Here is a 25,516-nt window from a genome sequence, read left to right as displayed (position 1 = left end):
AGAGGATTAATGTTTACTGGAATTCAGGGAAGCTTTTGCACGTGGTGTTCCAATTATCGTGGACTTCAAGGTTCTCTTTGTTCTCACTTGCGTAACTTTGATTTAGCAAGATTGCAGCCAGCTCGGCGTACCAATTAGCGCGCACTCCCACGAATTCACGGCTTTACTTCTACTTGTCTGGGAAGTCGACGCGCAGCACACTCAGTTATTCCTCCTCGCTCAGCTGCCTATCCTTCCGTTTTGTCGCCTCGTCGCCTCGTTGTTGTGGCGCCTCAAATCAGTCAATCAGTCTTTCAATGCCATGCTCGTTGGGTGACAAATGAGGTTCTTGGGAAATGTAGAGAAGCTGAGGTGTGGGAGCCCAGATGTTGCTGTCAAGTCTTGCGTCCTGGTTTGACTTGTTTCTTTTTTAGTGCAGATTGAGACACGAGAGTTTCGAGACAGACAGAATACGTCCTCTGCTTAGACAGAATACTCGTACATCCTCTTTGATTTCTTGTTAGAACACGACTCTTGTCACGATATTTGAACAACGCAAGGCAAATTCACTGAAACAAAATAAACTTCAACGTACTAGAGACAAACTGAATTACTTGGTGTCTTGAGAAATTGTACACTGAATTTGCATCCGACCATGTATATCACTTGAGGAGAATACACAACAGCCAAGAGATTAAGCGATACAGTCTGCCAGTTTATATTTACACATCTAGTTAAAAGAACACAAACAAGACTGAACCATTACTGCCACTAAGATATATTATTCTTTAACATCGTTGACTTCCTTGCATGTACTAAACTTTAACGCCGAATCTTATATATAATTTCCAAGTCAACTTTTCAAAACGCCAACACAAGACTTCTTTGGGCACATCACAGCTCTACTCTGCACTCCTCGCCATCTCCATGAATACATTTTACACGAAGAACTCTCCTGTATAAACCCTGAAAGAAAATAAAAGTCGATAAGAATATATTCAATACATTCTAAGATACTCGAAGGACACTGGGAGGCACTGCAGAACACAAAAGAAGAACAAAAAGGTATTTCTGTATTTCCTCCTGCCTACGACTTCAGCTGCTTCGAGAGAGGAGTATCAACACTCTTCAGAAATTAAACTGGCTTGTCTCTTTGCTGTGCTACTCCTATTTTCATTTGAGGATAACATTTGAACGTCCCTTTTAACATCCCCCTCCCCTTTTTACCCTTAGCTGATTTCCCTAACACACAAATAAGCACTAGACACCCTTACGAGTTTGTGATAGATGACACCAGACAATCCTGAACACGCACGGTCATTAAACGGACGCAAATAAAAACGGTAAAGAATTAGCGACACGCGAGTCAGGGAAACACATTACGCTCTCTTGGTCCGAACTGGAGAGGCAATCGGAACTGTGGAAGTGAACCGAGGCAACTGGAGTGAGAGGGAAGACGACCAGAGCTGGAGAGTGTCAGGGCAAGGAGAGTCCTCGTGCCGGGATGAGCTCGGGAGAAGAGGACGGCTGAGGAGAAAATAAAACGAAAGAATGAAATGCTCGAGAGCTTACTCGGCGGGAAGGAATGGGATGGGGAAGCATGCAGAGAGATTGAGGACAACGACGACGACGAGGAGTAAGAGGAAAAGGAGCAGGGGAACGAGGAGTGAGTAGAAGGATGAGATATAGAAGGAAGGAGAGAATAAGGAGGAGGGTTATGGAGGTGGAGAAAAATTAAATGCAAGCATGAAAGGAAGAAGAGAAGGAAAACATTAAATAGAGAGGAGAAAAAGGAGAAGAAAGTGGAGAAAGATGACTTAGAGGAGGAAAATGAGAAAGTGATGCGGTGTTGGAAGAGGAACAGGAGGAGGAGGAGGAGAAAGAGGAAGAGGAGGAGGAGGAGAAGAAGAGAAGAAGAAGAAAAAGAAGAAGAAGAAAAGAAAGAAAGGGAAGAAGAAGGAGAAAGGCTAGGAAAGAAAAGAAGAAACAATAGAAAGGAGGAATAAGAGAAAGACAAAGAAAAGGAAGATAAGATGTAAGCGTTCAAGGAGAGAGAGAGAGAGAGAGAGAGAGAGAGAGAGAGAGAGAGAGAGAGAGAGAGAGAGAGAGAGAGAGAATCAGTCTTGATAATGCAGGCAGTAAGACACACCCCAGCCTCCCCTCCTCGCCAGTTACAGCCCGCTAAGCACCCTGTTTCTCCTTCCTCCTTGTAATATTGTTAAGGAAAACCTTTCAATACATTCCTATGCCTTATACCTTACCTGTTACTGAACAAGCTTGGGGATTTAGGTGAGTTCCCGGGGAGTTGAGAGTGACACTTCTTCTTAAGTTGTACGGCTTGCCAAGGATTATGAACTTCGGCTACAACCTCGACGGCCAAGAAAAGATTGCCTTGCGCTTTAGGGTTGTGGAATTAGGGCAGGTTACGTGAAGTTACACTACTGCTGATTTGAGGCATTCTTGAAAATCCATAGCGTGAAGGTTTATGAGCTAATGTGAACTCGTTTAGCTGCATTGACGTAATGGTTCTATTGTGTAACATATTCTAAATTCAAATAAGTTTTTAAGGTTTGTGAAGAGAAACTGCGAGGCGTATTCTGGATTATTATTAATATTACACCTCCATTTATCCTTCTATCATGGGGATATATGGCATGAACAGCTGTAGTTAGAAACCGAGTAACATTCTGTGACCACTTCTGCTTAACCGCGAGTCCGTCCTCTAATCTCTTGACAATCTGCTTACGAAAACTGACAACTGATGCATTTCTAGCATATAAAAGGACTTCAGATTAAGAGAGAATGTTAAACACGGAGGAGGTGAGTGCAGAAGGTTATTTAACTATTGACCTTGACTAAATATTTGTTCCTGGAGTTTTGGATGGTCGAGCACTAGATTAATAATTTCTTGGAGGTATGGTTGGGTGCTGAAGGGTCCTCAGGCGCATGAGTCCGAATCCTTGTCATGGTCCAAGATTAGGAAGGGCATCCACTTGGTGCAATGGTTCTCAAATGCCACAACCAAGTCCTTCGTTAGGAGGCACCATCCAAACCCTAGTGAAAACGGACGTGAAAGTGAAAGAAAGAATACTACATCAGTTTCATTATATTGTGAGGAGCTTATTTTTCGTAGACTTAGAGCTAAAAATCTTATGTAATTACTTATCCACCGCAGCTTTTTTTATTGTGTTTGAAAATTATTTATAGTTCTGAATAGGTTAAAAGTAACGCGCGTTAAGCTCTCACCGCCCGTCTATGCTTCCTTATGATGAAATGCAAGCTTTTTGTTTAGTCAAAGTGGCTGGATAGATCTGCTTCTATGTGTTTTGAGATGCCTAAGTCAACACATGCCAGTTACTGGAGCGTCCTTCTTCGGGTCCTCAGTCGTTCGGTTTGGGAAAAGTATTAATAACTGCAACTTTTAAGTTCTCAGTGTCTTGCGCACTTTTAGATTCCTCTGCTTTGGTTCAGTTTGCAAACCTCAACATATCTTAGTATTAAAATCAATACCTGGTCCCATTTACGTGGAGGCCACTTGATAGACGAGGCGCTGTTGGAGGCTTAATTTGTTTTTGCTGCGAGGTAACTGAATTTACACGGGAAATTGCTGGTAAGAACGTATACATATTGCACAACAGCAGATGTGTGCAGACCACGTGGCGTTATCAGCCTGTTAAAGATCCTTCCCTATGACCTCATGTACCAGAAAAACAAATACCCATTCTGTTAATGTTTCTTTTTCAACTAATGGGATTTGTTTTGTCACATCGCCATGACAATTAACTTTTCTTCCGTGTAGTGATGTTTCATAACTATGTAACAAAATTTCACTTTTTTCTTATCCTTGGCCCCAAACCATAATTTTCCAGTTGTTTCCATCTAAACAAAATAGAAAAAAATATTTTGATCCTAAAACTTTGCTTTTGTGGTTAGAACAATGAATTTATATTTTTGTCCTATTTCATTACAGTATTTTTTTTTTTTTTATGTAGGAGGGACACTGGCCAAGGGCAACAAAAATCCAATAAAAAAAAATCACTGAGATGCCAGTCCCAGAAAAGGGTCCAAAGCGGTAGTCAAAAATTAAAGAATAAGTGTCTTGAAACCTCCCTCTTGAAGGAATTTAAGTCATAGGAAGGTGGAAATACAAAAGCTGGCAGGGAGATCCAGAGTTCACCTGAGAAAAGGATGAATGATTGAGAATAGTGCATTAGAGAGGTGGACACAATAGGGGTGAGAGAAAGAAGAAAGTCTTGTGCAGCGAGGCCGCAGGAGGAGGGGAGGCATGCAGTTACCAAGATCAGAAGAGTAGTTAGCATAAAAATAGCGGTAGAAGACAGCTAGAGATGCAACATTGCGCTTTCAATTGACAGCATTGAGCTCTCACACAGAACAGAAGTTCTGTGTGACAACTCTGAAAAAATGGTGAAATTTAGCTATTTTTGGGCAAAAAAATAATTCTAAAAGCTACAAGAGCAATGTTTGACAGGAATAATGGACATTTTCTGTTGATTTACAATGAAAAGAGTTGGAAAATAACACTTGCTTGTCAAACACAAAAATCGTGTTACATAGTGATTATGAGAAATGTACAAATACCTTTGCAACTGTGATTTGTTTACCCAAAACTCTGTCACTTGCTTCTTTTTCACCTTCAAAGCTGTGATGACCGCAGTTACTGTCACGCTCAAGCCCTGCCACCCACATCCCTACCAGCGAGGAGTTTTGAATTACCCTGTCTACTTTTTATGTCTACGACTTAAGTCACTTAAACCCTGTCACTCGCTCTTTTTCACACTCAAAACCATACTGATCACAATTCCTGTCACGCACAGCCCCTGTCATCCACACTCCTGCCTGCTAGGAGTCCTAAATCACCCTGCCTCTCCATGCCAAGCTCCGGGGCGTCGCGACAAACACCGTCATATGCAAATCTCCAATGTGATTTATTCCTCTGATCCCCAATTTCCATTAATTAATCTCTATCTCCCTCCCTCTTCGTCTCTACCACGAAGCACCACCCCCTCCCCTCCTCCACCTCCCTGGCTCCCCTTCCCCTCCACTTCTCTCCACTTCCCTCCACCTCTCTCCGTTTCACTCAGTCTCCGATACTGCGCGTGTTTACCTTGAACTACTTCCTAGAGAGAGAGAGAGAGAGAGAGAGAGAGAGAGAGAGAGAGAGTTGGGGGGGAGAGAGTGAGAGAACGTACATCTTTCCCTCGTAATAAAGTCTGAAATCTGTTCAAACTAAAAGTGAGCAGAGAGAAAACAGGTTACAATGGGTTCACACTGCTGATGCTGCGGACAGGAAGTGACAGGATGCATGGGCGTAAAAGAAGAGGATACTGAGGAACCAAGACTGATAGGGTAGTGGGGGAGGGAAAGTAAGGTGGGAGGGAGAGGAGATTGTGTGGGTGATGAGAAAGAAGAATGGTTAGTAGGGATGTGTAGGAGGAAAGTAGGAGAGGAAATTTGTTGTTGTTGTTGTTGTTGTTGTTGTTGTTGTTGCTGTTGCTGTTGCTGGTTGTTGTTGTTGTTGTTATTGTTATTGTTGTTGTTGTTGTTGTTGTTGTTGTTGTTGTTGTTGTTGTTGTTGTTGCTGTTGTTGTTGTTGTTGTTGTTGTTGTTGTTGTTGTTGTTGTTGTTGTTGTTGTTGTTGTTCTTCTTCTTCTTCTTCTTCTTCTTCTTCTTCTTCTTCTTCTTCTTCTTCTTCTTCTTCTTCTTCTTCTTCTTCTTCTTCTTCTTCTTCTTCTTCTTCTTCTTCTTCTTCTTCTTCTTCTTCTTCTTCTTCTTCTTCTTCTTCTTCTTCTTCTTCTTCTTCTTCTTCTTCTTCTTCTTCTTCTTCTTCTTCTTCTTCTTCTTCTTCTTCTTCTTCTTCTTCTTCTTCTTCTTCTTCTTCTTCTTCTTCTTCTTCTTCTTCTTCTTCTTCTTCTTCTTCTTCTTCTTCTTCTTCTTCTTCTTCTTCTTCTTCTTCTTCTTCTTCTTCTTCTTCTTCTTCTTCTTCTTCTTCTTCTTCTTCTTCTTCTTCTTCTTCTTCTTCTTCTTCTTCTTCTTCTTCTTCTTCTTCTTCTTCTTCTTCTTCTTCTTCTTCTTCTTCTTCTTCTTCTTCTTCTTCTTCTTCTTCTTCTTCTTCTTCTTCTTCTTCTTCTTCTTCTTCTTCTTCTTCTTCTTCTTTCCTCCTCCTCTCAACCACCGCATCACTTGCTCATTACCTTTTTTCCTCTCGCCCTTGTGTTCATCGTTCCCGCATCAAGTCAGTGGAGGCGGCGTGATTACTTTTCGTTCATGTCGATTCTATTTAATTTATCCTCTCACTTTTTTATACAATTTTGTACAAGCGGGCCGGAATTTATCAGAACAAGGACGTGATGAGCCAGACGGAGATTTTTCATCCCACTGTTAATTGCGAGAAGGAAGCGTAGGCGTGTTGTTTCGGTCTTCAGTATTATGTTGGAAAGTCTTCAAGTATTGTGTTCTGTAGGGGTTTCATTGACTTCGTTGTACCTAAGCTTAAACATTGGCAAGAAAGGCAACAAAGAACAGTGATTATAATCTTGTGATATTTAGAATGTATTACTGTTTTTTTTTTTTTCATGAACGATGGAGGAAGACCAGGAAGCAAACATAAATGCTGGGAAAAAAAAAAAAAGTTTGCTAATCCTCTCTCCCGTAAAAGAAAAAATCTATTTGATATTTATGTATTTTTATTGTGTTGTGCCTTTTTTTTTTTTTTATCTGTATCATGTTTGGATGTGAAAGAAACAAGGCATGGTATCACTTTGTTCTCTTCAGACATGGAGTGTAAGTGATCAATGAGCAGAAATTGTCTCGTGAAAGTCAACTGTTCTTCTGTAGTCTTATTTTCTAAAGTTTCTCTGTCCCTATGATGTCATAAACTAGTCCTCTTTCATTTAGGATTTCAGCGCATCTACTCAACAGAGAGTTTCCCAAATTTACATACATACATACATACATACATACATGCACACACACACATACAAATCTACACTTCACAGTATAACTTTAGACTTGCCTTTGAACTGTTCGGGGACTGACACCTTTAGCGAGTCTTTATATTTTATCAATTTATTTATTTATTCATTCGTTTATTTATTTTCTCTTTGGCCAGAAAACCTCTTACATAAAAAAAAAAAAAAAGCACTGGACGAAATTATTTAGAACTAAAAGTGCTACTCCTGACGCGGGCGATGCTGGAGTGGCGCTAATAACTCAAACAGCTGGAGACACACACGAGGGTAATTCACGTAGGTATAAATCATCCAGGATGCTCTTGTTCCCGTATTTTGCTCCCATCGCCAGGTTATATAATGGGATGCCCCTTGGAGCTGCCCTGGCAGGATGGGACGGCTGCACTGTGAGGGGAACGAGGGACAGGAACAGGTCTTAAGTTTGCATTCGTAACCATTTCGTCGTCCCATCTCTTGCACTTGTCAGGCTGTATTGGAAGCTATTTGTGATTTTCAAGACACTTTTCATGATTCTAGTGACAACTTAACACTTCTATATCATCAGTAAAAAGAACACCCATAAGGACACAATTTATTTATTTTCAAGAGTGTTTTCATGATTATAGTGATAGTTTAACAAGAATTCTATATCATCAGTAGAGAGAACACGCATAAGAACACGATCCATCATCTCTGCAATGAAATTGGTCCTAATTAGAGAACAAAATCTTTAAGAATACGAACATTAACTTTCTCGACTCCTGTTGGTCTCTTCAAGCTTAATAAAATGTGTAAATTTAGAATATAATTTTGAAAGACATCTAAAAGTGTAAATAGTGTTGAAGTAACTTGAACCTTTCAGTGCCTCTAGTTTTATGTAATTTCAGTATAATATCAGATAAATAGCGTCTTTTTATTAGCTGTCAGTGTCACTAGAGGTAAAGGATGCTGGGTGATATGATAGCGAGGGAAGGGCAAGGCGGTGGCTGCTTCCTTCTCTTCCTCCTTAGCTTTTACTCTCCTACGTCTCAGAGTTTAGATTACTTTAGTGCAGCTTATCATATGCAGCTCCGTAAGGGTTAGCTAGACTGATGGTATTTGTTCTCCCTTAGTGTTCCTTTCCTTTCCAGCCAGCCAGCCAGTTTAACAGACAGACGGACAGACAGACAGACAAACAGACAGACAGGCAAATAAACAAACACTTCCTCCCTCTCTAAATCGATCGTGTTCCATGATAACTCTGGACATGATTGGATCTAATAAATAGTAAGATAAATGACCCTCGTTAGGAGTAAATGCCTTTTTATGTCGCGTCATCAGGATAGCGGGAAGAGGAAGAGCAGGATAAGGAGGAGGAGGAGGAGGAGGAGGAGGTGAGTTTCTGTACAGGCTTGAAATGGAACACTTCCTTCTTATTTACCCTAATTTATCATGTCTTCCTATTATTACTTCCACTTCTTCCCTGCTTCCTCTCTTCCTTGCTTCCCTCTCTCCCTCTCTCTCTCTCTCTCCCTTGCTGTTTGGTTCTCCTTGCTTTCATGCGCTTTCTTTGTCCCTTTCGTGTTGGCTTTTCATTACGGCTTCTTGCTTCTTTCTAATGACCTTCCTTAATAGCTACCATTTTTTTCTTCTCTCTCTTTTTACGTGTCTTTATTTCGCTAATTGAGTGATGCGTCTCTCTATGCTTTAACTTCATTTCTGTTAAGGAAGTTAGTTTAATTACGTTTTTTTTTTTCTTTTTTCAATTCCTCCAATTTTGAATTTTCTTTGTCTTTCCATTTACAGCATTTTTTTTTTTTTTTTACTTTTCATTAAATCGCATTTCATTTCTTCCCACTTTTATTCATCCATTCCTTTTCTTTACACTTTCATTATACACTCACTCTCCTGCACGCTGTCATGGCCTCACTCACTCAGACACACTCTCACACATTCCCCAGGTAACACTCTCCTAAACACACTATTTCACACATTCACAGAGTTTCCATGCATACTCTCAATCAGATGAGCCCAGACACACTGCCATACACACTCAGACACACTTTCCTTGTCTCACGTTCCCAGACACACACTCAGACACACTCAAGTGACAGCCTTCTCACTTATTCTTTTAAAGCCAACCACTCACACGTCCCAGGTATTACGAAAACTACTCTCCCAAACTCTCTCTCTCTCTCTCTCTCTCTCTCTCTCTCTCTCTCTCTCTCTCTCTCTCTCTCTCTCTCTCTCTCACTCTCTCTAAGACACTTAATCGCCATAATTCTCTAGTAAATGCTTTTTCACCACTACCACTACCACCACCACGATTATCATCACCACTACCTTCACCAGTGTCAATTCCATCACCACCACTACCTCCCTCTTCCACCACCACCACTACCATGAAATCAACTCTTGTAACGGAACTTCATTCACCATCATCACCATTCTCACGGCCATTACCGCTCATACAGATATCACCTCGTATATTTGAAAAAAAAAAAAAAAATTAAAACAAAAAGAAAGAAGAGCGTACGTGATGGAAAAATGCGCACACACACACACACACACACACACACACACACACACACACACACACACACACACACACACACACACACACACACATTCTGCTTTACACTGCTCCTAATCCGTGTCGGGCGTGGCTACACTTGTTTTAGTGCGCGGCAACTTCATCTCCTCAGATAGTATGTATTGCCGCTTATTTCCCTGTGTCACTGGAGTCGTCACAAGGCGTGGGACGAAGGTGGACCGCCAGGGAAAGTGTGGTAAGGCTGGTGGGAGGGAGGGGAAGGGAAAGAAAAGAGTGGAAGGCGGCGTGAACAGAGGAAGGAAGGAAGGAAGGAAAATAGGAGAAATTGTGAGTAAAGTTGGGAAGGACAAATGGAAGAAAGGTAAGGAAAGGGAGAGGAGAGCATGCACAGAGAGAGGAAGGGTGAGAGAAATAGGCAGATGGAAGGAAAGGGAGGCAGGGAATGAGGGAAGGGAAGGGAAGGGGAGGAAGGCAAGGAAATGCGGCAAGGCTAGCGACTGGGAGAGGAAGATAATGGAAGGAAAGGAAAACAAAGGACAGAGGAAAGAAGGAGGGAGGTAGGGAGGAGAAAAGATGGCAAGAAAAGATAGTGAAACGAATGAGGGATGTGAAAAGAGAAGGGAAGAACAGAGAAAGGAAGAACTGGGAGAAGAAAAAGAAGGGAAAAAAGAACAGGAAGAATTGGAAGGAAAGGGAAATGGAGGGTTAAGAGAAAAGGAGAGAAGGAAGGAAATAAGATAGGGAGATAAACAAAAGAAAGGCAAGACAGGGAGGGACAGTGAAAGCAAAGAGGAAGATGAGGAGAATACAAAGGAAAGAATGTGAGGCCAGAAGGAACAGAAAACATGAGTGTACAAATAATGCTGTAGAAAATCAAGGTAAAATAGGACAGAAATCAGTCAAGAAGAGGAAGGGCAGAAGGAAAAGTAAAGGAAAAGGAAGAAGGACACGATAGAGGGAGCAGAAAGGGAGACGTGGAGAGAACAAATCGAAGACAAGACAGGAAGAAATAGAAAATAGAAAGAGAATAAATTAAAATAGAAGGAAGAAAGACGAAAAAAGTAGAGGAAAAAGAGAAAGGATTGTGGTGTGTGTGTGTGTGTGTGTGTGTGTGTGTGTGTGTGTGTGTGTGTGTGTGATAATAATAATAATAATGATAATAATAATAATAATGATAATAATAATAATAATAATAATAATAATAATAATAATAATAATAATAATAATAATAAACGGTTTATTATTTAGGCAGTTAACAAACTGAAAATGTACATAGGGGGCGGGGAAAAACTTAACATTAATCCTAAAGGTAAGTCTAATCTAGGAGGAGGAGGTGTGTGTGTGTGTGTGTGTGTGTGTGTGTGTGTGTGTGTGTGATGCCCTTTCACATCAAAGCTTTCCTGATTCATATTATAGGAGATTTTCATTCAGGCTCCAGTCTCTGCCTCGTGGTGGTGGTGGTGGTGGTGCCGTGTCGGGTTGAGGCAGACTCCCTGAAGCGCCGCTCTGGTGATAAATGTTCGAACGCGAGGCTGCGAAAGACAAGATGGAAAAATATTTCAAGTGTCCCATATTCCCTTTTCAGCCGTCAGTCCTTCGTTTATAAATCATCAAAAGCCGTATAAAACGAGAATTTTTCCGCACCATTGCTCGCTCTCGCCCGTCGCCAAGTGCTGGTGATGGGGGCTTTTACTGTGTGTGTGTGTGTGTGTGTGTGTGTGTGTGTGTGTGTGTGTGTTTGTTTGTTTGTTTGTTTGTTTGTTTGTTTGTTTGTTTGTTTGTGTGTGTGTGTGTGGGTGTGTGTGTGTGTGTGTGTGTGTGTGTGTGTGTGTGTGTTAAAGGAAAGGGGGAATGAATGACGTCCTTCTCCCCACATTTTTGTTTTATTTTGTCGCTTTGACAGTCATTTCCTTGACCTTCTAAAAATATTATTTCACATTTTCCATCACACATGTAAATACCAAAAGACTTTTCCTGGAAACTAATAAATGGTAGTTCAGAAGCAGAAAAAGCTTTGTTTAAAATTAATGTTAGTCCACAGGTTATTATTAACGTAGGATAGAACAAGAAATAATGGGTTCAGGTTTGAGAAAGTTAGGTTTAAGAAAGAGATAGGAAGAAATTGGTTCGCAAATACATTAGTACATAAATGGAAAGGACTCAGTAATCAGGTTGTTAGTGTTGAGTCATTAGGGAACTTAAAAAGAAAATTGGACAAATTTAAGGATAGAGATGATAGGTAGAAATAAGTAGGCATGTTTCTTACAGGGACTGCCACGTGTTACGTTATTAGTAACGTATTTTACATTTCTTTTAAGTGTAATCATGTTCTTTTCGTCTACATGTTTATTAATTCCAATTATTATTTATTAACTTTATTGCCGTGATCCGAGATACTATCATGTGTCCTTCTTAGACTGACAGTTCTTAGTAAGGCAAATCGTTTATTAGTCAATGTCAGGTAGTCAGTCAATCTATCTCATGATAACTTTGCGTTAACGTCTTTTTAGTGATTTCAGCCATCTTCACAGATTCCAGACAGTCATACAATCACATTTTTTTTTACATATTTTACATATTTTACATCAGTCATTAAAAAATCGATATTGTCATTATTACAAATTTCAATTACCCATGAAATAAATCATTCTCAAGAATCACAGTCACTTAACCAAAGGAAAATAGATAATTATGATCAGCTCAATGATTGAGATATACAGGCATAATTACAACTTTAACGTTTTCATCAATTAGTAAAAGATGATTTGCTAAGTTTTTCATGAATTAGTAAGAGATAATTTGCGTCATTGAGTCAAATTGTTACTGCATCAGTATAATATAAATTCAGACTCGCGACTCTCCTTGCTTTGAATTCTCCCAAATCTCTCTCTCTCTCTCTCTCTCTCTCTCTCTCTCTCTCTCTCTCTCTCTCTCTCTCTCTCTCCTTAAATGGTCAATAGTCCTTATAAGGTCTCCGAGTTCAGGCTCGGCGGGTATATATAGGCCAGACGCGCACCACAAGCTGCACTCATCTCCGGGAAGTACTGGCGAGCGCCTCAGGAGACCTCTCCGCCAGACGGCTCCCTCTGCCCGATCATACCCGCTGAAAGCGACAACAAGTCCCAAATGGCTCAAAGGATGATGAATGCCTCTTTGCCGCTTCCCTACGGCAGCAGCCAGGTAGCCTATGGCTACCCCGAAGGGTACTCGCTCATGGACTTGGTTCCTGACGACGTGAAGCCCTTGATCCATCCTCACTGGAGCAACTTCCCTCCAGTCAACCCCATGTGGCACTACCTGCTGGCCGGCATCTTCATCATCCTGGGCATTCTCTCCTTCTTCGGTAACGGCATGGTCATGTATCTGTTCTCGTGCAAGAAGAGTCTCCGCTCGCCCGCCAACATGTTCGTGGTCAACTTGGCTTTCAGCGACTTCATGATGATGGTGTCACAGTTTCCCATGTACGTGGTGAACTGCTTTGAAGGCGGCTACTGGACCCTTGGCGCCTTTGCCTGCCAGGTACACGCCTTCACAGGGGCGATCTTTGGACTCACCTCCCTTTTGACACTGGCAGCTATCGGCTACGATCGCTACTGCGTTATCGTGAAGGCCTTCGACGGCGGTCACATCAGCTCAGGCAAGGCCTTCATTATGATCCTCTTTTGCTGGGGATACGCCACCGCCGTCTCCATTTGGCCCTTCTTCGGTTGGAACGCCTACATCCCTGAGGGCATCCTCACTTCCTGTAGCTTCGACTACATCAGCCGAGATTGGGGAACCAGGTCCTTCGGCCTCTTTCTGTTCATCATGTGCTACTGCATCCCTCTCCTCGTCATCATCTTCGTCTACTCCCAGATCGTTGGCGCGATCCGTGCCCACGAGAGGGCGCTGCGCGAACAAGCCAAGAAAATGAATGTGCAAACCCTTCGTTCCAACGCCGACCAGAATAAGCAGAGTGCGGAGGTGCGCATCGCCAAGGTGGCCGTTGGCAACGTGTTCCTGTGGTTGCTCACCTGGACTCCTTACGCCGCCGTGGTCTTGACGGTAAGTTCCTGCTGCTGTCTCTGGTACCTCAGTAATACTGACACATATAGGCAAGTACAAGGACAGGGAGTTCCTATTTGTAGTAAGTAAGCAAAAGGCGGGTTTGTAAGAATAGAGGGATGCCTTTACCTCTTGACACTTGGTAACACTTACTTTCTCTGTCTACACAGGGTTTGTTTGGCGACCAGGACAAGCTGACGCCTATCGTGTCCGCTCTGCCAGGACTCATTTGCAAGACAGCCTCCGTGTACAACCCCATCATGTTTGCGATCTCACATCCCAAGTTCCGCCTGGCACTGATGGAGGTTTGGCCTTGGTTCTGCGTCCACGAGAATAAGGATGATGACACCAAGTCCACGAAGACTGAGCCCGAAAGCGGCAAGTAAGACCGACGACCGAGGCCTGGAACTACTGGTGAGACGCTGATCATTCTTGAGGATCCACGAGTTGGGCCTCAACAAGACAGCAACTCTGGAAGACGACGATGATACTGTAATACAATGTTTGCTGTATAGTTCTACTTTGCAGCTGCTATGAGCAACGCACAGTATGTTACAATCTATCAATGTACCTTGTCCCGTGACCCCTGAGTGTTCGAATGACTCTTAGCGACTATTAATAAAACTGAGCAATGTAGGTAGTTTATTAATCAAACCTAATATTAACTCTATGGTCATCAATACCTCAACAGTTATGCCCAGATACAGAACCCGACTTCAGTCTGCTAGTTCAAACATTCTTTTTTCCTTCGACTTGACACCACTTGACTTCAGCACACCTCAACATATTGTCATGAATTATCATAGGGACCCATGATAATTTTTTTGTGTCTCTTTCTTCACCGCTTTCTTATCTATCACCACGAAGTCCATATGGACACAAAATGTACTGGTTTTTGATTGGCGTACATCACTCGTGTGAACCTCAGATAAATGGAGGCGATAAATAATTGGCAACTTGGTAGGAACTGGTTCATGAACAGTGTTGGATGAAAGGGATAGGCTAAGTGGTTTCAACGAAAGGTTTTTGATGATATAGATAGAGAAGATAAGTAGGAGTAGTAAGGTTGACCGTGGAGGGAGGATGAAAGACATTTATTGTTAGTAAAGGAGTTGCCTAGAGTAGGCCAACCGCTCCCTTGCAGTCTCCTTTATTCTTGTGTTGTTATGTTAACACTACTACCACAGCGACCACAAGTAAGCGCCAACCGCTGATGGAAACCGGTGCCTGAATGTTGGCAGCGGTGAGGGTGTGATACGATTATGGTTTGAGATTTTTTTTTTTTTTTTTTAGATGGAGGGGCACCAGCCAAAGACAACAAAAATTGCAACAAAAAAAAAAAGGCACACTGAGGCGCCGGTCCTCGAACAGAGCCAAAGCGTTGGTCATAAAGACAGGGTAAATGTCTTGAAACCTCCCTCTTGAAAGAGTTCAAGTCAGAAGAAGGAGCAAATACAGAAGCAGCCACAGAATTCCACAGTCTACCAGAGAAAGGGATGAATTTCTGATAATACTGGTTAACTCTTGCATTACAGAGATAGACAGAATAGAGGTGAGAGAAAGAAGAAAATCATGTGCAGCAAGGCCGGAGGAGGAGGAGAGGCATGCACTTAACAAGATCAGAAAAGCAGTTGGCATAAAAATAGTAGTAAAAGATAGCAAGCGATGCAACATTACAGCGATGACAAAAAAAGCTGAGGACAGCCAGTTAGAGGAAAGGAGATGCTAAAACGAAAAGCTTTTGATTCTAACCTATCAAAAAAAAACCGGTATAAGTGGAACACTTCGTACATATCAACCATACTCCATACATGGACGGATAAGGCCCCAGTACAGAGTTAGCAGCTCATTAGGGGTGGAGGTTGTGAGAAAAACTGGCGATGTCATACTGTGTCATATTTAGACAACGGGAGTTATTAAATCATATAAATTATCATTCACTCAGTCAATCAGTTAGTCAACTACTTCAATTCTGTGTATAACCTCTTCATGTTCATATATCATACCGACATTCTTCGGCTCACGTTCATGAGAGATTTCCGTCAACGTCATTTAGTGCTTTCATCCATATTCAAAGATTCCAGGCAGTTATTCACTCATATTTTTCTATATCTTACTTGAGTTATTAAAAAATTTTGTCATTATTTCTAATTTCAGTCAGCCATGAAATAAATCATACTCAAGAATCACTGTCAGTTAGCCAATCAAAATAAAATAATTGTGTTCAACTCAGTAATTGAGACGAGCGAATATAATTACAACTTCAGGGTTTTCATGAATTACTGAGAGGTGATTTGCGTCAGTGAGTCATATTGTTAGTGCGTCACTTTAATATTAATCCTGAATTGCGACTCTAACTGCTTTGAAGTCTCCCAAATGTCTCTCTCTCTCTCTCTCTCTCTCTCTCTCTCTCTCTCTCTCTCTCTCTCTCTCTCTCTCTCTCTCTCTCTCTCTCTCTTTTTCTCCTGTTATATGGTCAGAAGTTCTTATAAGGTCTCCGAGATCAGACTCGACGGGTATATATAGGCCAGACGCGCACCACAAGCTGCACTCATCTCCGGGAAGTACTGGCGAGCGCCTCAGGAGACCTCTCCACCAGACGGCTCCCTCTGCCTGACCATACGCGCTGAAAGCCACAAGTCACAAAATGGCTCAAAGGATGATGAATGCCTCTTTGCCGCTTCCCTACGGCAGCAACCAGGTAACCTATGGCTACCCCGAAGGGTACTCGCTCATGGACTTGGTTCCTGACGACGTAAAGCCCTTGATCCATCCTCACTGGAGCAACTTCCCTCCAGTCAACCCCATGTGGCACTACCTGCTGGCCGGCATCTTCATCATCCTGGGCATCCTCTCCTTCTTCGGTAACGGCATGGTCATGTATCTGTTCTCGTGCAAGAAGAGTCTCCGCTCGCCCGCCAACATGTTCGTGGTCAACTTGGCTTTCAGCGACTTCATGATGATGGTGTCACAGTTTCCCATGTACGTGGTGAACTGCTTTGAAGGCGGCTACTGGACCCTTGGCGCCTTTGCCTGCCAGGTACACGCCTTCACAGGGGCGATCTTTGGACTCACCTCCCTTTTGACACTGGCAGCTATCGGCTACGATCGCTACTGCGTTATCGTGAAGGCCTTCGACGGCGGTCACATCAGCTCAGGCAAGGCCTTCATTATGATCCTCTTTTGCTGGGGATACGCCACCGCCGTCTCCATATGGCCCTTCTTCGGCTGGAACGCCTACATTCCTGAGGGCATCCTCACTTCCTGTAGCTTCGACTACATCAGCCGAGATTGGGGAACTAGATCCTTCGGCCTCTTCCTGTTCATCATGTGCTACTGTATCCCTCTCCTCGTCATCATCTTCGTCTACTCCCAGATCGTTGGCGCCATCCGTGCCCACGAGAGGGCGCTGCGCGAACAAGCCAAGAAAATGAATGTGCAAACCCTTCGTTCCAACGCCGACCAGAATAAGCAGAGTGCGGAGGTGCGCATCGCCAAGGTGGCCGTTGGCAACGTGTTCCTGTGGTTGCTCACCTGGACTCCTTACGCCGCCGTGGTCTTGACGGTAAGTTCCTGCTGCTGTCTCTGGTACCTCAGTAATACTGACACATATAGGCAAGTACAAGGACAGGGAGTTCCTGTTTGTAGTAAGTAAGCAAAAGGCGGGTTTGTAAGAATAGAGGGATGCCTTTACCTCTTGACACTTGGTAACACTTACTTTCTCTGTCTACACAGGGTTTGTTTGGCGACCAGGACAAGCTGACGCCTATCGTGTCCGCTCTGCCAGGACTCATTTGCAAGACAGCCTCCGTGTACAACCCCATCATGTTTGCGATCTCACATCCCAAGTTCCGTCTGGCACTGATGGAGGTTTGGCCTTGGTTCTGCGTCCACGAGAATAAGGACGATGACTCCAAGTCCACGAAGACCGAGTCTGAAAGCGGCAAGTAAGACGGGAGACCGAGGCCTGGAACTGTTGGTGAGAGACTGATCTTCCTATAGGAGTCAGCAACTCTGGAAGACGACGATGATGCTGTAATACAATGTTTGCTCTATAAGTTCTAGTTTGCAGCTGCTGTGAGCAACGCACAGTATGTTACAATCTATCAACGTACCTTGTCCCGTGACCCCTGAATGTTCGAACGACTCTTAACGACTATTAATAAAACTGAGTAATGTAGGAAGTTTATTAATCAAGACACCAACAGATATGCCCAGATACAGAACCAGACTTCAGTCTGCTAGTTCAAACAGCCTTTTTTTGCTTCGACTTCACACCACTTGAGTTCAGCACACCTCAATATACTGTCATAAATTATCACAAGGACCCATGATAATTTTTGTGTCTCTTTCTTCACCTCTTTCATATCTATCGCCACGAAGTCCACATGAACACAAAATGTACTTTTTTTTTTTTTATTGGCGTGTACATCACTCGTGTGAACCTCAGATAAATGGAGGCGACCTCTCCAATATAAGTTATCCGGCTGTCGGAGATCATTGTAGAGGAAGTCTGTATTATTGCTGTATAAAGAGTATATAATGAAGAACCAAAACAAAATTTCCTTCCATCATCCTCAACTTATCATGACAAAAAAAATTTATTAGCAGAACCTAAGAGGATGGCTCCCTATCAAAGCAGTATTAAACAAAAAAGAATAGGCAATTGGTAGGAACTGGTTCATGAACAGTGTTGGATGAAAGGGATAGGCTAAGTGGTTTCAACGAAAGGTTTTTGATGATATAGATAGAGAAGATAAGTAGGAGTAGTAAGGTTGACCGTGGAGGGAGGATGAAAGACATTTATTGTTAGTAAGGGAGTTGCCTAGAGTAGGCCAACCGCTCCCTTGCAGTCTCCTTTATTCTTGTGTTGTTATGTTAACACTACTACCACAGCGACCACAAGTAAGTGGCAACCGCTGATGGAAACCGGTGCCTGAATGTTGGCAGCGGTGAGTGTGTGATACGATTATGGTTTGAGATTTTTTTTCTTTTTTAGATGGAGGGGCATCAGCCAAAGACAACAAAAATTGCAACAAAAAAAAAAAGGCACACTGAGGCGCCGGTCCTCGAACAGAGCCAAAGCGTTGGTCATAAAGACAGGGTAAATGTCTTGAAACCTCCCTCTTGAAAGAGTTCAAGTCAGAAGAAGGAGCAAATACAGAAGCAGCCACAGAATTCCACAGTCTACCAGAGAAAGGGATGAATGTCTGAGAATACTGGTTAACTCTTGCATTACAGAGATTGACAGAATAGAGGTGAGAGAAAGAAGAAAATCTCGTGTAGCAAGGTCGGAGGAGGAGGAGAGGCATGCACTTAACAAGATCAGAAGAGCAGTTGGCATGAAAATAGTAAGTAGAAGATAGCAAGCGATGCAACATTACAGCGATGACAAAAAAGCTGAGGACAGCCAGTTAGAGGAAAGGAGATGCTAAAACGAAAAGCTTTTGATTCTAACCTATCAAAAAAAAACCGGTATAAGTGGAACACTCCGTACATATCAACCATACTCCATACATGGACGGATAAGGCCCCAGTACAGAGTTAGCAGCTCATTAGGGGTGGAGGTTGTGAGAAAAACTGGCGATGTCATACTGTGTCATATTTAGACAACGGGAGTTATTAAATCATATAAATTATCATTCACTCAGTCAATCAGTTAGTCAACTACTTCAATTCTGTGTATAACCTCTTCATGTTCATATATCATACCGACATTCTTCGGCTCACGTTCATGAGAGATTTCCGTCAACGTCATTTAGTGCTTTCATCCATATTCAAAGATTCCAGGCAGTTATTCACTCATATTTTTCTATATCTTACTTGAGTTATTAAAAAATTTTGTCATTATTTCTAATTTCAGTCAGCCATGAAATAAATCATACTCAAGAATCACTGTCAGTTAGCCAATCAAAATAAAATAATTGTGTTCAACTCAGTAATTGAGACGAGCGAATATAATTACAACTTCAGGGTTTTCATGAATTACTGAGAGGTGATTTGCATCAGTGAGTCATATTGTTAGTGCGTTAGTTTAATATTAATCCTGACTTGCAACTCTCCCTTCTTTGAAGTCTCCCAAATCTCTCTCTCTCTCTCTCTCTCTCTCTCTCTCTCTCTCTCTCTCTCTCTCTCTCTCTCTCTCACTCTCTCTCTTCCTCCCATTATATGGTCAGAAGTTCTTATAAGGTCTCCGAGTTCAGGCTCGGCGGGTATATATAGGCCAGACGCGCACCACAAACTGCACTTATCTCCGGGAAGTACTGGCGAGCGCCTCAGGAGACCTCTCCGCCAGACGGCTCCCTCTGCCCGATCATACCCGCTGAAAGCGACAACAAGTCCCAAATGGCTCAAAGGATGATGAATGCCTCTTTGCCGCTTCCCTACGGCAGCAACCAGGTAACCTATGGCTACCCCGAAGGGTACTCGCTCATGGACTTGGTTCCTGACGACGTGAAGCCCTTGATCCATCCTCACTGGAGCAACTTCCCTCCAGTCAACCCCATGTGGCACTACCTGCTGGCCGGCATCTTCATCATCCTGGGCATTCTCTCCTTCTTCGGTAATGGCATGGTCATGTATCTGTTCTCGTGCAAGAAGAGTCTCCGCTCGCCCGCCAACATGTTCGTGGTCAACTTGGCTTTCAGTGACTTCATGATGATGGTGTCACAGTTTCCCATGTACGTGGTGAACTGCTTTGAAGGCGGCTACTGGACCCTTGGCGCCTTTGCCTGCCAGGTACACGCCTTCACAGGGGCGATCTTTGGACTCACCTCCCTTTTGACACTGGCAGCTATCGGCTACGATCGCTACTGCGTTATCGTGAAGGCCTTCGACGGCGGTCACATCAGCTCAGGCAAGGCCTTCATTATGATCCTCTTTTGCTGGGGATACGCCACCGCCGTCTCCATATGGCCCTTCTTCGGCTGGAACGCCTACATTCCTGAGGGCATCCTCACTTCCTGTAGCTTCGACTACATCAGCCGAGATTGGGGAACCAGATCCTTCGGCCTCTTCCTGTTCATCATGTGCTACTGCATCCCTCTCCTCGTCATCATCTTCGTCTACTCCCAGATCGTTGGCGCCATCCGTGCCCACGAGAGAGCGCTGCGCGAACAAGCCAAGAAAATGAATGTGCAAACCCTTCGTTCCAACGCCGACCAGAATAAGCAGAGTGCGGAGGTGCGCATCGCCAAGGTGGCCGTTGGCAACGTGTTCCTGTGGTTGCTCACCTGGACTCCTTACGCCGCCGTGGTCTTGACGGTAAGTTCCTGCTGCTGTCTCTGGTACCTCAGTAATACTGACACATATAGGCAAGTACAAGGACAGGGAGTTCCTGTTTGTAGTAAGTAAGCAAAAGGCGGGTTTGTAAGAATAGAGGGATGCCTTTACCTCTTGACACTTGGTAACACTTACTTTCTCTGTCTACACAGGGTTTGTTTGGCGACCAGGACAAGCTGACGCCTATCGTGTCCGCTCTGCCAGGACTCATTTGCAAGACAGCCTCCGTGTACAACCCCATCATGTTTGCGATCTCACATCCCAAGTTCCGCCTGGCACTGATGGAGGTTTGGCCTTGGTTCTGCGTCCACGAGAATAAGGACGATGACTCCAAGTCCACGAAGACCGAGTCTGAAAGCGGCAAGTAAGACGGGAGACCGAGGCCTGGAACTGTTGGTGAGAGACTGATCTTCCTATAGGAGTCAACAACTCTGGAAGACGACGATGATGCTGTAATACAATGTTTGCTGTATAGTTCTACTTTGCAGATGCTGTAAGCAACGCACAGTATGTTACAATCTATCAACGTACCTTGTCCCGTGACCCCTGAATGTTCGAACGACTCTTAACGACTATTAATAAAACTGAGTAATGTAGGTAGTTTATTAATCAAGACACCAATAGATATGCCCAGATACAGAACCAGACTTCAGTCTGCAAGTTCAAACAGCCTTTTTTTGCTTCGACTTCACACCACTTGAGTTCAGCACACCTCAATATACTGTCATAAATTATCACAAGGACCCATGATAATTTTTGTGTCTCTTTCTTCACCTCTTTCATATCTATCGCCACGAAGTCCACATGGACACAAAATGTACTGTTTTTGCCTGAATGTTGGCAGCGGTGAGTGGGTGATACGATTATGGTTTGAGATTTTTTTTTTTTTTTAAGGTGCACCGGCCAAAGACAACAAAAATTGCAACAAAGAAAAAAAAAAAAAAAGCCCACTGAGGCGCCGGTCCTCGAACAGAGTCAAAGCGTTGGTCATAAAGACAGGATAAATGTCTTGAAACCTCCCTCTTGAAAGAGTTCAAGTCAGAAGAAGGAGCAAATACAGAAGCAGCCACGGAATTCCACAGTCTACCAGAGAAAGGGAAGAATGTTTATGAGAATACTGGTTAACTCTTGCATTACAGAGATAGACAGAATAGAGGTGAGAGAAAGAAGAAAATCACGTGTAGCAAGGCCGCAGTAGCAGGGGAGCCATGCACTTAACAAGATCAGAAGAGCAGTTGGCATGAAAATAGTAGTAGGAGATAGCAAGAGATGCTACATTACAGCGATGAGAAAGAGGCTGAAGACAGTCAGTTAGAGGAAAGGAGATGATAAGACGAAAAGCTTTTGATTGTAACCTATCAAAAAAACCGATATGAGTGGAACACTCCGTATATATGAACCATACTCCATACATGGACGGATAAGGCCCCTGTACAGTTACCAGCTGATTAGGGATGGAGGTTGTGTGAAAAACTGGCAATGTCATACTGTGTCATATTTAGACTCTGGGAACTATTAAATCATATAAATAATCATTCACTCAGTTAGTCAACTACCTCAATTTTGTGCATAACTACTTTTGTCAACCTCTTCATGTTCATATATCATACCGACATTCTTCGGCTCACGTTCATGAGAGATTTCCGTCAACGTCATTTAGTGCTTTCATCCATATTCAAAGATTCCAGGCAGTTATTCACTCATATTTTTCTATATCTTACTTGAGTCATTAAAAAATTTTGTCATTATTTCTAATTTCAGTCAGCCATGAAATAAGATATGCTCAAGACTCATTGTCAGTTATCCAATCAAAATAAGATAATTGTATTCAACTTAGTAATTGAGACGAGCGAACATAATTACAACTTCAGTGTTTTCATGAATTACTAAGAGGTGATTTGCGTCAGTGAGTCAAATTGTTAGTGCGTCAGTTTAATATTAATCCTGAGTTGCAACTCTCCCTGCTTTGAAGTCTCCCAAATTCTCTCTCTCTCTCTCTCTCTCTCTCTCTCTCTCTCTCTCTCTCTCTCTCTCTCTCTCTCTCTCTCTCTCTCTCTCTCTCTCTTCCTCCCATTATATGGTCAGAAGTTCTTATAAGGTCTTCGTGATCAGGCTCGGCGGGTATATATAGGCCAGACGCGCACCACAAGCACAAACACAAGCACTTGTCTCCAGGAAGTACTAGCGAGAGCCTCAGGAGACCTCTCCGCCAGACGGCTCTCTCTGCCCGATCATACGCACTGAAAGCCACAACAAGTCACAAATTGATCAAATACGGCAGTAACCAGGTAACCTATGGCTACCCCAAAGGGTATTCGCTCATGGACTTGGTTCCTGACGACGTGAAGCCCTTGATCCATCCTCACTGGAGCAACCCCATGTGGCACTACCTGCTGGCCGACTTCTTCATCATCCTGGGCATTCTCTCCTTCTTCGGTAACGGCATGGTCATGTATCTGTTCTCGTGCAAGAAGAGTCTCCGCTCGCCCGCCAACATGTTCGTGGTCAACTTGGCTTTCATTGACTTCATAATGATGGTGTCACAGTTTCCCATGTACGTGGTGAACTGCTTTGAAGGCGGCTACTGGACCCTTGGCGCCTTTGCCTGCCAGGTGCACGCCTTCACAGGGGCAATCTTTGGACTCACCTCCCTTCTGACGCTGGCAACCATCGGCTACGATCGCTACTGCGATTGCTACTGCGACCGCCTTCGACGGCGGTCACATCGGCTCAGGCAAGGCCTTCATTATGATTCTGTTCTGCTGGGGATACGCCACCGCCGTGTCCATCTGGACACGTGTTCTTCGTCTAGAACGCCTCCTGAGGGCATCCTCTCTTCCTGTAGCTTCGACTACATCAGCCGAGATTGGGGAACCAGGTCCTTCGGCCTCTTTCTGTCATGTGCTACTGCATCCCTCTCCTCGTCATCATTTCGTCTACTCCCAGATCGTTGGTGCCATCCGTGCCCACGAGAGGGCGCTGCGCGAACATTCCAAGAAAATGAACGTGGAAACTCTTCGTTCCAACGCTCTTCGTTCCTTATGCCGCCGTGGTCTTGACGGTAAGTTCCTGCCGCTGTGTCTGGTACTCAGTAATGCTGACGCTTATGGCAAATAGAAGGATGAGGAGTTCCTGTTTGTAGTAAGTCAGCGAAAAACGTGTTTGTATGAATAGAGGGACGCCATTAGCTCTCGACACTTGGTAAAATTTATTTTTTCTGTCTACACAGGGTTTGTTTGGCGATCAGGACAAGCTGACGCCTCTCGTGTCTGCTCTGCCAGGACTCATTTGCAAGACAGCCTCCGTGTACAACCCTATCATATTTGCTATCTCAAATCCCAAGTTCCGCCTGGCACTGATGGAGGTTTGGCCTTGGTTCTGCGTCCACCAGAATAAGGACGATGACACCAAGTCCACGAAGACCGAGTCTGAAAGCGGCAAGTAAGACAGGCGATCGAGTCCTGGAAATGCTGGTGAGAGACTGATCATTCTTGAGGCTATAGAAGACGACGATGATGCTGTAATACAATGTTTGTTGTATAGTTCTACTTTGCAGCTGCTATGAGCAACGCACAGTATGTTATAAATCTATCAGCGTACGTTGTCCCGTGACCCATGCGTGTTAAAACGACTCTTAAAGGCTATTAATAATAATGAGCAATGTAAGCAATTTATTAATCAAACCTTAATATTAGCTCTACCATCATCAAGGAGCCAACAGATATGCCCAGATATGAAAACGTAAGACACACGTATTTACTCTCAGTACAAATAAATAACACTAACAGCTGCACTACCACAATTTGCCCTCAGGCCAAGCTCGCGCTCCAGATTTCCACAAGCAGGGACTCTTAACCAAGACCGCTGGAAGGTGTTCGGGTGTATGATTAACTTTACTAAAAAAAAATAAAATAAAACGGGAGGAGCGCTGGATATGTTATTCCAGCTGTTATCCAGTCGCCACCAAGTAATCGACGAACTGTAAGCCTTAAAGTTTTTAGGCTGATGGTGCTTTCTAAGAAAGTGAAACGTTGCAATAAATGAAGAAGGTCGAGTGTATCACTTCATCTCTCTCTCTCTCTCTCTCTCTCTCTCTCTCTCTCTCTCTCTCTCTCTCTCTCTCTCTCTCTCTCTCTCTCTCTCTCTCTCTCTCTCTCTCTCTCTCTCTCTCTCTCTCTCTCTCTCTCTCTCTCTATCTATCTATCTATCTTTCTTTTTATTGAAACATATTTACATCAGGCTTAAAACAACACGTTTTCTATGCTGTTATTTAAAAATCCTATACTTAAATATAAAGAAGAAAATATATACAAAAAAAGCAAACTTATCCTACTATATACACACATGATTAACACAGCACTAGTGTGGGAGTTTGTGTTTTACGCCACCTGTGTGCAGCCACTTTCACTTGCTGGAGTGTTATGTGTCACTCGTGGCTGCCGTAAACACATTCCACAGTCTGGAGGTTCTGGCTGTGTAAGAGCGCTGGTGCTGCCTCGAGTAAGATCAAGGCACCTGCCCCAGCATTTCACTGGAGGTAGTGGTCCTGGACTCCCTCTGGACAGCTCGTGGTGGGAGCCTTAGCGAGCTGAGATGAGGGACCTCCAGAACCCGGGCCTTGTGCTGGGCCACCAGCGCAGACACGTCCCGCCGATGCCCAGTGACGTGATTCCGGTCTGCTCCTGCTGCTGCTGCTGTTGCTGCTGCTGCT

At 43.5% G+C, this 25,516-nt stretch overlaps 3 protein-coding genes and 1 pseudogene across 3 annotated transcripts; all 4 read left to right on the top strand.

The window, feature by feature from the left end:
• The first annotated feature begins 12,493 nt into the window (after positions 1-12,493).
• LOC135099365 (compound eye opsin BCRH2-like) lies at positions 12,494-14,160 on the top strand. The gene is made up of 2 exons (XM_064001712.1): positions 12,494-13,524; positions 13,695-14,160. The coding sequence occupies exons 1-2, from the start codon at positions 12,607-12,609 to the stop codon at positions 13,908-13,910; spliced, it is 1,134 nt and encodes a 377-aa protein (XP_063857782.1). The 5' UTR covers positions 12,494-12,606; the 3' UTR covers positions 13,911-14,160.
• Positions 14,161-16,024: 1,864 nt separating this feature from the next.
• On the top strand, positions 16,025-17,704 carry LOC135099336 (compound eye opsin BCRH2-like). Its single transcript, XM_064001710.1, has 2 exons — positions 16,025-17,089; positions 17,260-17,704. Exons 1-2 carry the CDS (start codon positions 16,172-16,174, stop codon positions 17,473-17,475), a joined length of 1,134 nt encoding a protein of 377 aa, XP_063857780.1. The 5' UTR covers positions 16,025-16,171; the 3' UTR covers positions 17,476-17,704.
• A 2,045-nt stretch (positions 17,705-19,749) lies between these two features.
• LOC135099330 (compound eye opsin BCRH2-like) lies at positions 19,750-21,395 on the top strand. Its single transcript, XM_064001709.1, has 2 exons — positions 19,750-20,787; positions 20,958-21,395. The coding sequence occupies exons 1-2, from the start codon at positions 19,870-19,872 to the stop codon at positions 21,171-21,173; spliced, it is 1,134 nt and encodes a 377-aa protein (XP_063857779.1). The 5' UTR covers positions 19,750-19,869; the 3' UTR covers positions 21,174-21,395.
• Positions 21,396-22,177: 782 nt separating this feature from the next.
• Positions 22,178-24,293, top strand: LOC135097622 (compound eye opsin BCRH2-like; annotated as a pseudogene).
• Positions 24,294-25,516: the final 1,223 nt, after the last annotated feature.

Source organism: Scylla paramamosain, chromosome 4 (genome assembly GCF_035594125.1).
Source record: "Scylla paramamosain isolate STU-SP2022 chromosome 4, ASM3559412v1, whole genome shotgun sequence".
NCBI classification, from domain to species: domain Eukaryota; kingdom Metazoa; phylum Arthropoda; class Malacostraca; order Decapoda; family Portunidae; genus Scylla; species Scylla paramamosain.
The sequence above is the reverse complement of the archived record's forward strand: the minus strand, read 5'-3'. Positions and strand labels throughout refer to the sequence as shown.

Excerpts from the sequence above, each read along its gene's own strand:
- LOC135099330 (XM_064001709.1), top strand. The coding sequence starts at position 19,870 with ATGGCTCAAAGGATGATGAATGCCTCTTTGCCGCTTCCCTACGGCAGC. Across the intron at positions 20,788-20,957 it reads ACGCCGCCGTGGTCTTGACG|GGTTTGTTTGGCGACCAGGA; the intron begins GTAAGTTCCTGC and ends CTGTCTACACAG.
- LOC135099336 (XM_064001710.1), top strand. The coding sequence starts at position 16,172 with ATGGCTCAAAGGATGATGAATGCCTCTTTGCCGCTTCCCTACGGCAGC. Across the intron at positions 17,090-17,259 it reads ACGCCGCCGTGGTCTTGACG|GGTTTGTTTGGCGACCAGGA; the intron begins GTAAGTTCCTGC and ends CTGTCTACACAG.
- LOC135099365 (XM_064001712.1), top strand. The coding sequence starts at position 12,607 with ATGGCTCAAAGGATGATGAATGCCTCTTTGCCGCTTCCCTACGGCAGC. Across the intron at positions 13,525-13,694 it reads ACGCCGCCGTGGTCTTGACG|GGTTTGTTTGGCGACCAGGA; the intron begins GTAAGTTCCTGC and ends CTGTCTACACAG.